The sequence below is a fragment of the Zonotrichia albicollis genome, chromosome 12 (assembly GCF_047830755.1).
Source record: "Zonotrichia albicollis isolate bZonAlb1 chromosome 12, bZonAlb1.hap1, whole genome shotgun sequence".
Lineage (NCBI taxonomy): Eukaryota > Metazoa > Chordata > Aves > Passeriformes > Passerellidae > Zonotrichia > Zonotrichia albicollis.
The window spans coordinates 8,503,850-8,519,002 of record NC_133830.1 but is presented as its reverse complement, the minus strand read 5'-3'; the positions used below and the strand labels follow the sequence as shown (position 1 = coordinate 8,519,002).

The following is a 15,153-nucleotide window of genomic DNA, read 5'->3' as shown; positions in this document are numbered from 1 at the left end:
TTTTTTTCCTTTACTAGTCCCTTGTATGAGCACAAAAAGAAATGTCAAAGAACTTCAAGGAAGGGCTTCCTTAAAATTTTAAGACTTGATCAAGTGTAAGACCTAGATCTGCTAGATACTTTAATCTCATGTTTTGTAGCAATAAAACAAAATGTAGCTAATGAGTTTCTATACATTAATAATAGAATTTGTTCTTGAAAAAAAATACAAGGAACAAATCACATGTGCAATACATTTACAGCTACAACTGAAGTATGGTAATAATCTTATTGTTTAAATTAGTAATCAACTGCAATCCACCCAGAGAGGCTACATTTAGCTGTGTTCTACAGGACAAAGTTGATGACTGCATTAAACACAGATAATATCTTTAAGGAAAGTAAAACATGTATAATTTCATTTATTATGGACAAATAGGTTACAGTTATGATAAGTAATAAACATAATTGAACTGCAATTGGAACAATTTTCTAAAACTTGAAAGTATCAGGAAACAAGGAATACATTTAATTGCAAAGATGTAAGTAGCTACTGGAAAAAAGAAGGATTAAATTTCTATAAACTATAATAGGAGGGTAAGGGAATGAAAAATACAAACAAATTTTATCATACATATTCACTGCATATTACCATCTCTAAGAAAAAGAGAATCAGATTATTGGTATCAACTGGGGCTTTTCCTATCACTGAAAATTACAGAAACATTATCTTCTTTCCAAATAGAAATGAACCCATGCATTGCTTTCATCCACATTTTCTACATCACTAGTGGCACTTCTAATGTCTTTTCCAGATCATAAATTCATAGAACATATGCTGCTATTAAAAGGATTTTCTTTGCTTTTTAATTTTTTTGCTTTTCATAGTCTTTTAAATCACCAGCCACTGATACTTCTCATGACAATAAAGTCTCAGCACTGCTTCTGATTTTCACTTGCACTGCTGTGTTTCACTCCCCTTGCTTCCCCCTAATCTTCTTCTTTCCCAAAGGAAACCAGTCTCCACAACCTTCATGGAAAAGGATGTTCTGTTTTTATCAGGAAAAGTGCAGAGCCTTCACCAATCCAATAAACTACTTGCAGGATGCAGGAAGAGATTTCCAGAATCCCCAGTGTGAAACACAACCTCACAGCACTGAGACACCTAAACCCCATCCCTGCACCAGCACTAAAAGAGACTCATTTCACAGAAATGAATCTGTGCCAGGGCAGGATGAGCATTTCCCCATCAAGAACACACAGAAAAGCTGAGAGCCCCTGCAAAAGAGAGGAGTCTATTATTTTGGTCCCCAGAAGTGTGCAATACCTGGGGACCAATGATACGATAAGAAATTCAAGATATATCCAAGATATTAGAAAACAAACCCCATGCTTACAATAATGATAACGCTTACAATAAAGATAATGAGTTTAATTCAACATCCCTGGGCAAAATTATCCAAAAAAATTCACAAAACAGCAATCCTGGGATTAAGTACCATAGAACTCCGTGACCTGTAAAAGAGACACCTGCAAGGGAATCTGATACACAGCCATGACTCAGGAAGTGGCAGAGGAAAGAATATTAGGTAAAAAAAAAATCATTGCTTTTTTATAGCAAAGAGAAGAATAAGAAAGCACCAGGAATGAGACAATGCATTAAAAAAGTGAAGATACATATTTTTTTTCCCTCACAAATAGCAGTTAAATTTTGAAATTCACTGTCACAAGGCAAAGGTCATATAGATGCAAAAAAGCAAACACACAAATGTCTGTGAAAAAACCTCCACCACCAGTTATTCACCACCTTTCCTGAAGAAATGGCAAAGCTAAGGCCTGCTGGAAGGAAGCTAAGGCTGGAGGGAAGCCTGCAGGGCCCTGCTGCTGAGGTGCCCTGGGTGCTTTCCCTGTCCTTGACCTGTTTTTCTCCCCAGCCATCCAGGGCTGGCTGCTGGCTCCCAGGCACATAATTCATCATTGCTCAGGGCTGACACAGAGAGACCATGAAGTACCCAAATTAACACTCCTGCTGTGGTCATTCGTTAACACAGCAATTTAAAATCTGCCAATTTTCCTCTGTAACCTTTCAGCCCCAAACTATTTTCTAACTAATTTATTTCCAAAATGTGAGTTGCTCAGTGACACATCTTTTTATCTACAAACCTTTGTGGTTTCTGTTCTATTTGGAGTATGATTTTGTGTTCCACAAACCCCTACAAAATCAACTTTCAACAGACCGAGCACAGTAAATGCAGTTATGATGAAGCCAGAATATATCAGAATGAAAGATGTACTATTAATCACTTCATGCAAATGGGTATATCTAATATAGCTTCTCTACACAATCTAGTAATTCAATTTCAAAGTAAAAATCACTTACAAAAGTCTGTGCTGTCAGACATGAATTTCCATTTGAAACTTTCTTGAGAGATGTTTTACTGACAGATCTTTCGAATTGATCTGAAAAACCTTCATATCTTTCAGTTTCTTCAGATACATTTCTAATTACTCTAAAGGATTTGGATTTACTTTGAATTGGAGAAAGAGAAAGGATAGGCTTTAAACTTCTCTGAAAGCTAATAGATTCTGTTTTTGTCATGGTGGAACTCTGTGGTTTTGATAAGACGGCCTCTTCGAAGTTATATTTGCTGTGTTCCTTATTCTTCCAGTATTCATTTCCCTGTGACATCTTATTTAATGGCATCTCTTTAAAAACTGCTGAATCAGGTGTTCCTTGTCTGCTGTGGCTGTTCTCAATGTTCTCAGCACTCTGGATGAGTTCACTGTTGTCACCCTAAATTTAGGAAACAAAGCAAGAGTGGTTGGTTCCCTCTTATCAAAACAGTTCAGTTTTACATAACCTTAACACTTCAAAATCTCTCTTTAATCTCTGCCTCCTGTTTCTAAATTTACAAGGATTCTGAAAAACAGCTGCTTCTCCTGGCAAATACACTGACTATACCATAAACATATTCTTACATCTGAAGCTGATTACACTTTTCAAAATGTCAGGTCAGATTTTGAATGCTGGTAACATCCAAGACCTGTGTCTTACCTGACATTTATAATTTCAATAGAATTTATTACAGCTGTAAACCAAAACTAAGCAATGTGTCCATGATAGTGTCTTTCAATTGAATTATTAATATTTCATATTTTCACACTGCATCTTCAACTTAAATGTAGAAGCAGTAACTCCTGCTGAGATCACTTTGCTCTGCTCTGGTAATCATATGGTACTGAATATCATATTCATTACCATTTCAATACAATTTAAGAATTTTAGAGGTTAGTTTATTAACCTTATATCCACGCTTCTAACAAAGTCCCTGCAAAATATCCCATGAATCAAGTGTATGATGTTCACACATACCCCATCTCAACAGCAATCAGCAGGACTGAACAGATGAAAAGAGAAATAACGCAGGAGTGCATCTAGTGTTAGCCTCAGTGTTCTTATTCCCAAGAAGGAAAGGATGAGAGCAGCCTCATCCTCATCTCATGATCTGCCATATGTTCCCACAGAGGATGTCAGGCAGTATCACCTGCAGCGCCTCTCACAGCTGAGGTGCAATCCTGCTGCACATGAAAGCCATCCAAGATTGTTACTGACTTCAGTGAGTCCAGGATTACACAGCATGAAATGTATGTTCAAGAAGATAATCCCTCAGTTTTATTAATGGTACACATTTTGGAAATTTATAGTTTGATTCTCTCAGTTATTTTGTAAAACACTTAAATTCAGCGCATCTTGCTATTATGCAACTCAGTTACACTTTATTTCTCTGCTGTGAGCTGCAGATTCAAATGCTAAGAAACAGATTTTATAGATAGAAGTGAAATATACTAGAATGTTCATAAAAGGAGGAACTTTAGCAGTCACTGTAATGACATAATGAAATTATTGCATACATTGACAATTCAGCAAATTTCTACATAGTATCAAATTATACTAGATAGGTATACTAAAAGATTGTTTTCTTTCATTAACTTCATTGCTGGAAGATTTCCACATTGCAAAGGAATTAAAGTTGGTGATGCTCAGACAGAATATGCAGCAGAAATACCAATAATCAAGTGACATTCAAAAGTTGGAATTTTGTAATTCCTTTTCAGCAATGTCAATAAGCAAAACCAGTCTCCATTTGCAGTTTTAAAAAACGCAATGAAGTCTTATTTACTGAAGTCTTGAGCAACCATAAAGGACTTGGATCTCACTCAGATCTATGATGCAGGTTTGTTTTTTTTTGTTGTAATAATGCACAGTTGTGGCATCTCTGTTAGCATAGGGGCTGACAGAGCTAAGTTTCTTTTGTCAACTTGTTACACAGGGTACACCTGCTCTGAGTCCTGGTTTGACACAGCAACCTGATAGAGACAAATCCACCCGTTGGTGTATGGGGAAAAGATGATTTATCCTCTCTGTCTGCCTTGAAGACAGAATCTCATTCTAGGCGTTTGAGGATTCTAGGCTTTATCAGGAGTCACATGCACAAGGTGGCCTACCTCCTCGCTGCTGTCAGCTCCTTCAAATCTATCTTCAGTTTTGGTTTGCTCAAAGCTATCTTCAGTTTTGGTTTGCTCCTGTTCTCCGTTACCGTCGGGCTCCAACTCCAGTGGGGAAATGGAACTTTCTGGGGATATGTTGGGAGATGTTCCGTAAGGAGGTGATCGAGGTCTGGATGAAAATGTGAAAACCTCTTTCTTACTCCTTTGGTGATCAGCTGTTTCCCTGCCGGGAGGTTCAACAGAGGCATTCTGGGCTGAGGGTAAATCTAAATCACAGCAGGCTGAACTTCCAGAAGCTTCCAAGTGCAAATCACAACAGGCTGAACTTGCAGTAGCTTCAAAGTGCTCCTTGCTATCCAACTGAATGCTCTCAGTGAACCTCTCTGGAAACACCCATGTATCTGAAACACACAATTACAATGCCAAAATATGTGAATTGTCAGCTACTCTGATCATTCTCATTTTCTCAGAAAGTTGTACAGCAAACTAAGTTTTTCTAATACAGAAATATTTTGCTATTAAAGAAGAATAAGAGTGATGAGGATGCAATGAAAAAGATCAGGTTGCTTTAAAGTGCAAAGCTAATAAAATTTCTAAACAGAGCTCAAAAAGTACATAGGCTTTGGTACAGGACATGTAAACCTGAAACTGTTTAGCCATGAAGATTTGAAACCCATAACTGAATTTTATTCTAGGAGAGCATGATTGTATTAAATATGGCCATTGATCTTTTTCTAAAGGCATTTTTTGTATCTGACATTTAAAAAAACAACAACACATTGGTGGAAAGTTCATAATAATACAATCTGCTCCTTCTTTACTGCTGAAATTCCACACTTTTACATTCAGAACTTATGGTTTAAATCTCAATTTCAAACTACTGTTCTGATAAAAAAGTGTGACATGAAAAATGTATAAAGATATCTTTATTCACCAGGTTTCCCTGAATACAGCCACAACTAATCTAACAATTTTAAAACAAACAATAAACTACAGAAATGGAGTTAAAGATTGAGTGCACCAGATACACATGAAAAGACCATTTTTATGTTCTTATTGTTAACTTATATTTTACTGTTTGGAATGATGGTATAGAAAAAAAATGTCAATTTGATTGATTACAACCAATCTCAAATAGCATCTAAGAAAAGGAGAATTGCTCAAGTATGCAATACTCCCTTATCTTCATTAAAGGTAGTGTGGTGTGGATTATTCACTAGATATTGAAACTTTCCAGCTCCATAAAACAAAGTTACCATCAACCATATTAAAAAAACCCAATGAAAAAATACTAAAAATGTAATAATAAAGCAGCATTGCAATAATAAAGTGCTTGCCACCACAGAAGATAGTAAATTTAGAAGGGTATTTTGTGCTTTACTGTAATATTTTACTTTTAGTTTTGTTAGAATTACCACTTCAGGCACATTCAGCAGCTGGGGAGTAGTGAGAGGGTGGGAGGAAGTCTGAATCACCATAAATGAAGGCAAAAGAAAGAAGACTGAGATGCCAGGAGAAACAGCTGCCTTCTTACTGCGCTGCTGTGATTTTTCCAGTTTACTGAAGACAGACAGTAAAGCTACCAAACTCCAGTTAATATCCAGGAACCAGGGGAAGGTTGGGACTTGATGTATCTTATATGGCCATGGCTTGCCCCTTCTTGTTCCAGAAAATACCATTTTTCAATCTCCTCATGAAGACCATCTTTAGTCAGAACTCCCAAGGCTTTTCAAGTAAACTCTTATTCTATTAGAAAATCTTTCTGGTTTAAAACAATGTAGTGGATTCTGGTTTTAATTATTATAAGCCTTGAAAGCTGAACATGCAAGTGATTCCATTTATTTTATAAATATTTTGGACTAGTTTTTCAAAGAGCATCAAGAAATGAGTGAGACTACTCAAAACTTCTAGGAAACACCCTTCAATGAATAAACCAAATGATTTTTAGTTCTGTATCTATAACTACAGCTTTTTCAAAGGAGGGTGTTGGGGCAGAATTCTCCAGTCTACTTCATTCAAGATTGTGTCACATCCCTCTGATAAAGCATTTTTATAGGCAATTGGAATTACATGTGAAGGGTGGTACACAAATAAAACAACTGAAATCCTAAGAGAAAACACAGTCATGAACATTTCACAATTTTATGCTTTCGGTATACTTTACATCTATATAAGCTACCTTTATTAAGCTACCATTTCCCCTATAAAAATGAAATGAAAAGAGGGATATTTTCATGAGCTTTTCAAGTGAGGCTGAACACAGTCTTTGGATGTTCAAGGACAAAGACTCAGGAACTGCTTTTTCCTCAACTGATTCTGTGACCTAACATGACTGAAAAATTCTGTCACACTAAATCAGTATTTTCAATTATTCAATTATTTATTCTGTAGGAATCTGGCCCATCAAGACTGATTCTTTTAGATTGTTTTAAAAGTTTTAGGACCTGGAGAGATGCCTTGTTCACAGTTCCAGAAATTGCTATACAGAAATGATACAAAAATATTACTTATCCCCAAACTGCAACTCGACAACTCTTCAGGATGTGAAGAATCTTTTCCCCAGCTTTTTTGGTTGCTAAGTCTAAAATGATGTTTACCCTTTTTCCTAAGGCAAAAATTTAAATTTTTTACTTGCTGCATTTATCCAAACAAACAAACAAACAAACAATCTTCAAAAGTTACCTAGCTAAGAAATTTTTTATATTTTTTCTTATTTCAGCATTTTGCAGTCTTCTTTCCAGTCTGGCACCAACCCTTCCAGTTTAATCTAGATACATTTTATTAGGTTTCCCTGTCGGTGCTGAGACTAACATCAAAATACATAACATAAACTCCTTCAGTATTCAGAAGGTCTTTTCCCCATGATAAAATTAGATTTGACATGTCTCATGCTGCCTTTGTGGTTTACAAATATGCACTAATAGCTCAGACCACTGTGCAGAGCCCTCTGGGGTATGGTTATACACTTAGTGTACAACCCACTCCAGGAGAATTCACTAATTCTTATGCACATACAACTGGGAAAGCATAGAGAGGGGTAGCTTAATATTTTTGCCTACTGACTTAGCAACAACCCATTTCCCCCAATCTCACCTGTTCTGTTCTCATTCTAGAATAACTTCCAATGCAGTTGTTGCTATTTAATTTGTAGAGGGCGTTACAGATAAAATTGTGTAATGAATTCTGAAGGAAACAATGTGATGAATCACTTGCTTTTTAAGAGGTTAAGTCAATTTTGAATGAAGTATCAAAACATGCAAAAGAAATCCTAGATCAACAGTTTTTATCAAGTGTTTAGAGAACATGAGCCAATTAGAGCCTTAAACTCCTGACTAGTAATCCTGGCTCTGCCTCAGGCATCCAAAAATTTCTTACACTTTAGTCACCATTATAATGTCTTGCCCAGACCGAGTTCAGAAATACAAAGAACTACTTTAAATTTATTAATATCTCTATAATATTAGCCTGAATATTCTGCTTTTTTAGTCTAAGCCACCCTGTAAAGAACTACATTCATTTCTAGAGTTGAAGAAATATGCTTGAGTTAGGAATAAGTCAAACCCAAACATTCATTCACACAGCACAGTAATTATTCTTAATGAAATATCCACAGGGCAGGCAAAAAGTCTGTATGATTTGAAGATGACATTTTATGCTGGTTACAGAGTTCAGGAACTTCTGTAACCTGTAGTGAGTGTAGCAGTCTTTCAATACAAGTGAAAGATACCGGGAGTTTTGGACTAAACAAAATCCCTCTACCTCTCCAACAAAAACTATGTTAGAATTTCTTTTTAACTCATAATTTCCATGTCAATTGTAATGAATAATTTGGAGTACATTCTGAGTAAAATATGCAAACTACTACGTAATCACAATATTGCAGCAAACAACATAAATGCAAGAATGATCACCTTAACATCTAATTAGCTCTTCTACACAGTCAGACTTATGCTAAAGCTCCTAATCACAGCCTAACATTATAATGAAGGCTTCAGCATTGAGTAAATAAGATTGGCATAAACAGTGTTTATTCATTTTATCTCTTCTCTCAGGTCAAGTTTATCCCACTTTGGAAGATGTCCAGAACAAAGCCTAGAAGGGGACTTTGCTGATGAAGAAGTTCCTTATAGGAAGTTCTTCAGAAAAAACAAATCCAGTACTAATTGATAAAGAAATCATTAAGTCATCTATGTAAAATGAGATAACTTCATATACTGAAAAAGACAGAAATCTGCAGACTGAGAGTGACAACAGTGACAAGCAATGAAAATACAGGGAAAAAATTTGTAGAACTGCACCTTACCAACACACATAATGCATTTATCTGTCTGTACACACAACTAAGATTATAAAGAAACAGTTTTCATTCTTTGACATTCAAACAGCAAAGAGCAGAGTTTACACACATCTTTCTTCCTCAGTTCTCTGCCTCTGAATTTATGAGGACATTCAGACAGGCCAGCCTACTGCCCTAAAGCTGTATTTTCATATCACCTATATTTTCATAAAATAATAAGTGTTGATTAATTTTTTTAAATTCTGTCACTCAATAGAGGTTTTGGTGTTCTAGATGAAAACAAAGTAAAGATAGTGATTCCTGCCCCAGGTTTCTCAAAATTGACATAAATAGGAAGGAATGAAAAAATTCTCCAGAAGACTTTTCTATTTGCCTGAACATCTTGGATCTCTTTCAGTCAAATTATGGAACCCATAATAGCTATTATGAATTACTGAAACTGCCAGAGTATAAAATAATTTCTAAATATCCCCAAAGAATAAACACAAAGGAAATCACTCACAATATGAAGGAAAATCTTATTGGTCAATTTTGAGCACATTTGAATCGTCCAACCACTTTTCAAATTGGTGACTATGCCTTCTAATAAAAAGTAATACTACTTTTTATAGAGACAAGGGATACTTTTGCCCCAAGAATGCAATTCCCAGACTCATGCAAAGGAAGTAGATAATGTATGACAAAAAAAAAAAATTTGGAAGAGAGGGAAAAAACTCAGAGAAAGGGAAAAAACTCAAAATGCAAGCTGAGGTGTCTTTCTGTGAATAACAAGAAATAACTCACCACTGAACTCTATAAACAAATCAACCCTTTCCCCCTCCTTTCTCCCCTCCCCTTGTGATATTACATAGGTACTGTAGTTAATATTCTAAACTCTTATCTAGGACAAGTAAAATTTCTTGTACATTTCATATTTGGAATCTTCAGTGTTAAATTTATTAGGGATTTAAAGAATAAATTTTTTTTAGTTCTTTTCCTTTAATCATGAGAGCATGGAATTTTTCTTTTGATATTCATTCACTGCTCTGGTACTCTGCTTAATCCTGCAAATCTTTATCAACGCTCTAAAGCAATTCTGTTGCAGGGTGCTTGATTTCCATAATCCCCACAACACAGATGTTTATTTTTTATATGAACTGCTTTTGGGTCCTTTGAAATTTACAACATTCCTTCAGACCACATAGAACTGAAATGTAAAATAACATAAAATGAGTACCATACCATTGGTTATCTCCCATGTGGCTTTGGCTGCATTTTTTGGAGATAATCTTATATGACTGTCCTTGTCTGGCGATGGTACTTGTGGTGAGGTGAACTGAAAATCTGCTTCTCCACTTAAAGGTGTTGTCAGAGTCTGAATTTCAGGGTCTGAAATGCAATGCAGAAATGGAATGCCTGTGAAGACTCATATTGTGTGCATATGGGACATTGTACTGGGATGCAAACATCTAAACAGCATGGGAATCTTGCAGGGCAGCAGGAACAGGGCAGCCACAAGGAAGGAAAAATTTAACACAAGCTATGGAAGAAGGGCAAACCATAGTAATTATAAAAAACAGGCTTGCAAAAGTCTGCAAAACAACCAAGAACCATGGCAGCAGCTCAGTTATTTTCACAGCATGAGGAAAGAGGAGCATGTGTATAAATTGTGGGTACTGCCAGCAGGTGATGATCCCTGGCTCAATCATTCACAACACAAATAGCTGCAGAGAGAATGAGCATTTATTCACCCTCATACAGGAGAATAAATCATGATTTAATGAATATGTCTTCAGTAATTAATTAAGTAGATAAAGGATTAGAAAAACAAAGAATTAAGTCCTAGATTCAAAGGCACAATCATGCAAAAATTTGGCCGTTTGAAAAGTCTACATATGCTTTGCTTTATGCTCTTACCGTTTTGATATTCATTTGCAGGTGTTTGGAGAGTTCTTCTTTTGCCTCCTTGATCTAAAGTATCATTGCATGGCCACAGTGGTGACTCCAACCTCTCATTTTCTGGTATGGTTTCAGTTGGTGTTCCTGAATTTTGAAGTTGGCACGATGTTTTGCTACCCAAGGTCTTTGTTACCTTGAAAGACATTATTTCTTGATGAAAGACAAAAATATAACAGCTTTCAAAATACTCAAAGGTAAAACACAGATTATGAATTACACTTTTTTTCCAAATATATATTTCCAAATCTTTTTTAAACAGTATCTTTTCACAAAACCTCACGGTGGGCTCTATTCAGTGTGGTATCTTCAATCTTTACAGTCAAGTAGCAAGCAGAGGTTTTTTTTTTTCCACGGAGTGAATGGAACAATGCAAAGAAAAGGGAAAAAATTAGAATTCACTATCAGAATAAAAAGACTAAAACTTATAGTTATTCTGGACCTCAGGAGTATTTTCTTCTTTGAAGAAAGGAATATCATTTTACAACCTGACTTTCAAGTGACTTCCTACACAAGAGTTGGCTGGATCCCTTATTCTCAGTGTTAAACTGAAAACTGTAGTCCTGATCAGATTCCAAAAACCTGAATATTTGTTGCTGGCAGACTGGGATCAGGTGTTTTCCCTGGCATTGTAATTGCCAGGAGCTACTGTAAGGCTGACTATCAGAGAATCCTGAAATATAATTTCTGCTCTGCATTATGGCTCTCATCCTAAGGAAAAATATTTGCACACACAAACACACACACACACACACACACACAGAGAGAGAGAAATTTCAGCAATCTAGAAAAAAAAATCAGAAAAGAATGGTAAGAGTAATTTCAACAGAGAGAGGCATCTTTATGTCTGATGCTGAATCAGCCTGTTTCATTTAAGTTTTGAAATTCTCCACTCTCTTGTGGCTCAGTTGCAGTACTGAATCACTTTGTTGTATTTAGTCAGGGTCTCCCTGCAATTAGAGCCTGCTGTCCTTGCCCTTTCAGGCACCCCTTAGAAGAGGTTTGGCCTCTCTACAGCCCCACATTCACTGACAACAGCAACCAGATTTCCCCTTGGCCTCCTGTCCTGTGGGATCAATAAACCCATGCCCTGTGCTGGAGCCACCCTTGCATTTCCCTTGCCCTCCTCTGGGTGTTACAGGATCTCTGGCACTGGGACCTATCCCAGTTCTCTGGAGGCAGCCTCTGGAATAAACCTTTAGTTTAACTCCTCTCCTTATCAATATCTTCTTTTGCAAAAGGGCCATGGTGTTGTTGGAATTTAGCCCTTTTTACCTTGCCAGGTACCTTTGCATTGGTTCTTCTGTTTGAAGATGGAGGTGGCCCAAGGATCTTTGACCCAAATGCAATATGTGATACATCCTGAGTTTTACCATTGCATGTGTTGCCTTGGCCTCTATTATCCAGAATACCTAAGTTAAGAAAATTAAGAGTTAAAAAAAATTACAGTACCTACAAACAATAAAAAGTAGCTTTTTTTCTAGAATCAACTAAAAGAAAAAAATTATGAATACTAAACATATTTGAGCGTTATGAGCCTTTAAAGTGCACTCCCTAGAAATATAGGAATAGCAAATGCACATTGTGTGCAAGTGTGTCAACATATCAGCAAGAAACTTTTGGTCTGTTATAGAGACATAATTCTAATCTTCTTGCTTTAAAGATTTATTTAAAAGTGGGTTATTTATAAACAACAAAAAAAATTGGTTTGCAGGATTTCTTTAGAACTTCAATGAAAATCTAACTTCTGACAGGGAGAAAAAAGAACTCTAATTAATAAATAACAGAATAAATAAATAATAACACAAAAAAAAATGAAGGCAAGACTGTCAAGGTATCAGTCTCAGCTCAGAGAACTATTTACATGTACCCTGCTTTTTGAAATTACTGAATCTACTCTATTACCAGGGCTGAGCCCTAATATTGCAAATGCACTCTATTGCTGCTAAAATATTTATTACTATTTATGGTTTTTTTTTACTGCTTAAACTGTAGATTTATTTTTATAAGTCTTTTAAAGCATAGAAATTGCCAACCAGTCTTCAAGACAAAAGTAAACATGTAATGCAGGTGAATGTTCTCCAAAAAATTTAAAAAGGAAGGACAGTAAAATGGTTACACATTAATTTTACCATCAGGGTTGTAGAGCTGCACGTACTATCTATTTTCCTTTTATAATTCTCCAATATTGTCAGTGAATTCTCCTTTCCAGAGCTGATAAAAATGGTATCTTCACATTAATTTATATTTAATATTTACAATGTCCAAAGATATTTTCTTGCTACAACTTGTATTAAATTGCTATCTCACTTTAGAGATTTGACACCTTCATAAAGCAATAAAGTAGAAACAAAATATTCTGCCGATTCCCCTGAGCATTGTTCATAACGTTATTTCAAGATCAGCTTTATTTACAGTGTCATCAAGGAAATGAAAAACAGATCATACATTAGCCACCAATATCATCATTTACTGTACTAATAAGCACAGAAGAAGCTCCTTGCTGCCATTACCTGACTCTTTTCCCGATGTGACATTTGGTTGCTGTTAACAGCTGCCATTTCACAAGATCAGATGACCTGTCTTGGTTTAACATCAATTTCTTTTTTACTGGCTACCTTGGGATGTTGTTAGCTCCAATTAGAAAAGCTGATTTGCATTAAAATCTCTCTTAATGACCACATTAATTGACTGCAATTAATTACCTACATCTACACATAACAGTGTGTTGATGACATAATGAAATAATATATGTAATTAAAAGTGGATGATACTAAAAATAACTTGGGCTTTTGATTATCAAATAAACAAAAAAGTGTAGTGGATTAAAGGAAGATTTTCCAATTAAAATGTACCTCAGCATACCAAAACTTCCAATTTCAAGCAGGCCAACTTCTGAAATTTAAAAAACATGTCTGGAAGGGCACATGCTATGCTTATAAGGTGGGATGGAAGACCACCACCACTTATGAAAAATTTTAAAACTCCAGATTTCCAATAATAATAATTGGAAAATAATCTATGTTTCTCTATACTGCTGTTGTATAATGATGATCTATCTCTTTACAAAATTGCTTTAAAGAGATAATCAGTACTTTGAATCAAGACAATAAGGACTGGAAATATATTTGCCTTGGTGAAATTCTGCTGTTGACTTTACTGCAGGTAGGAAGCAATACACAGTTTTAAAGCAAAACAGCAGCTTTACTAAAAAGCTCTCAATTGTCTGACCCTCTATTTAAGCAATTTCACATCTTGGCATTTGTATCTACAATTCAGTTTCTACTGATTCTTGGCTTGCAGATCTTACTGAAGCAGACATGCCAACTTAAACATAAAAACACAGGAAATGCTGGTCTAGAACAGGCCAATAATCTCTGTAACATTCAGTTCCAAAGGCCAAACCCAACACTTCAGAAATAGCACGAGATAATTCAGTATGGACTTTTGAAATCATCTGCCTTCAACACAGTTCTTAGTGTAAGGTCGGAAAAACAGAAGTACAAAATTGAATTTTCTCTTTACATTTTTACTGCTGCTAAATATAACATTACTGTTACCTATATAAATTGGCAACTGATTTTGGAATCATACCAATTTCTTTACCAGCCTCTTTTAGCAGTAGATTCCATATTTTAATCATATTCTGTGTAACATGGCATTTTCTTTTATGAGTTTTTAATTTTCAACTGCAACATCACATCAAATGATGTCTTGTTTTTGTGCTACGAGATAAGAAAAACAGCTTTTATTGAACATCCTTTGTATCACTGGTTACTTTTTAAATGCCCTTATGTAGATTTTTAATGTTTTCAGCATATCTTATGTGAGAGATTATCATTCATGCTGCTTCTCCCTGAATCACTTCTTGGTCTGTAAGATATTTTCTGAGATGGTTTAGCTGATAATGTATTAAGTATTTCAGATAATAATGCAAAAATGATTTAAAGGTTTGATACCTTTTTCATTTCCTATGAATTTGAATTTCCTGCTACTTAGTTTTTTAAAACATATTAAAATCTGAAAGTTCTACTGAGCTGTATCTCTGGTGATGATAACCTGCCAGCCTTGATTCATTTAATTTTGATCCTCTGAAGCTTAACTGTAGGTATAATTCCTCCCCACTGCAGAATCCTCTGCATTTAGCAAAGCTAGATTTTATGTGATGTCATGTTCCACATTTACCCCCTACAATGGTACCTAGACCATAATTTTTCAACACAGTGGCCACAAGACATAAAACCAATAAACCTTGCTTTGAAAACTGTGATATTTCCTGCATGTTACCTGCTTTGTTCTTCAGGAAAAAGTAAATATGGGATTTACTATCTAAAAAGCTTAAAACTTTCTGAAGTCCCACTCTTTATTAAACCAGTATCTGTATCATAACAAAATTTTGCTCCCCTGTTATTTGCTTCTCTGTTGAGATTATTC

At 35.5% G+C, this 15,153-nt stretch overlaps 1 protein-coding gene across 7 annotated transcripts in view; it reads right to left on the bottom strand.

Annotated features, from left to right (window-relative positions):
• CFAP20DC (CFAP20 domain containing) overlaps positions 1–15,153 on the bottom strand; it is a 65,955-nt gene that overhangs the window by 26,768 nt on the left and 24,034 nt on the right. For 6 of the 7 annotated variants that reach the window (XM_074550495.1, XM_074550491.1, XM_074550488.1 and 3 more), the window contains 5 exons: positions 11,995–12,131; positions 10,681–10,855; positions 10,006–10,152; positions 4,485–4,888; positions 2,359–2,772 (listed from right to left, as the gene is read on the bottom strand). In XM_074550495.1, the coding sequence (XP_074406596.1) occupies positions 2,359–2,772; positions 4,485–4,888; positions 10,006–10,152; positions 10,681–10,855; positions 11,995–12,131 (1,277 nt within the window). The remainder of the gene's footprint in view (positions 1–2,358; positions 2,773–4,484; positions 4,889–10,005; positions 10,153–10,680; positions 10,856–11,994; positions 12,132–15,153) is intronic. The other variant, XM_074550489.1, reaches the window with a different exon arrangement.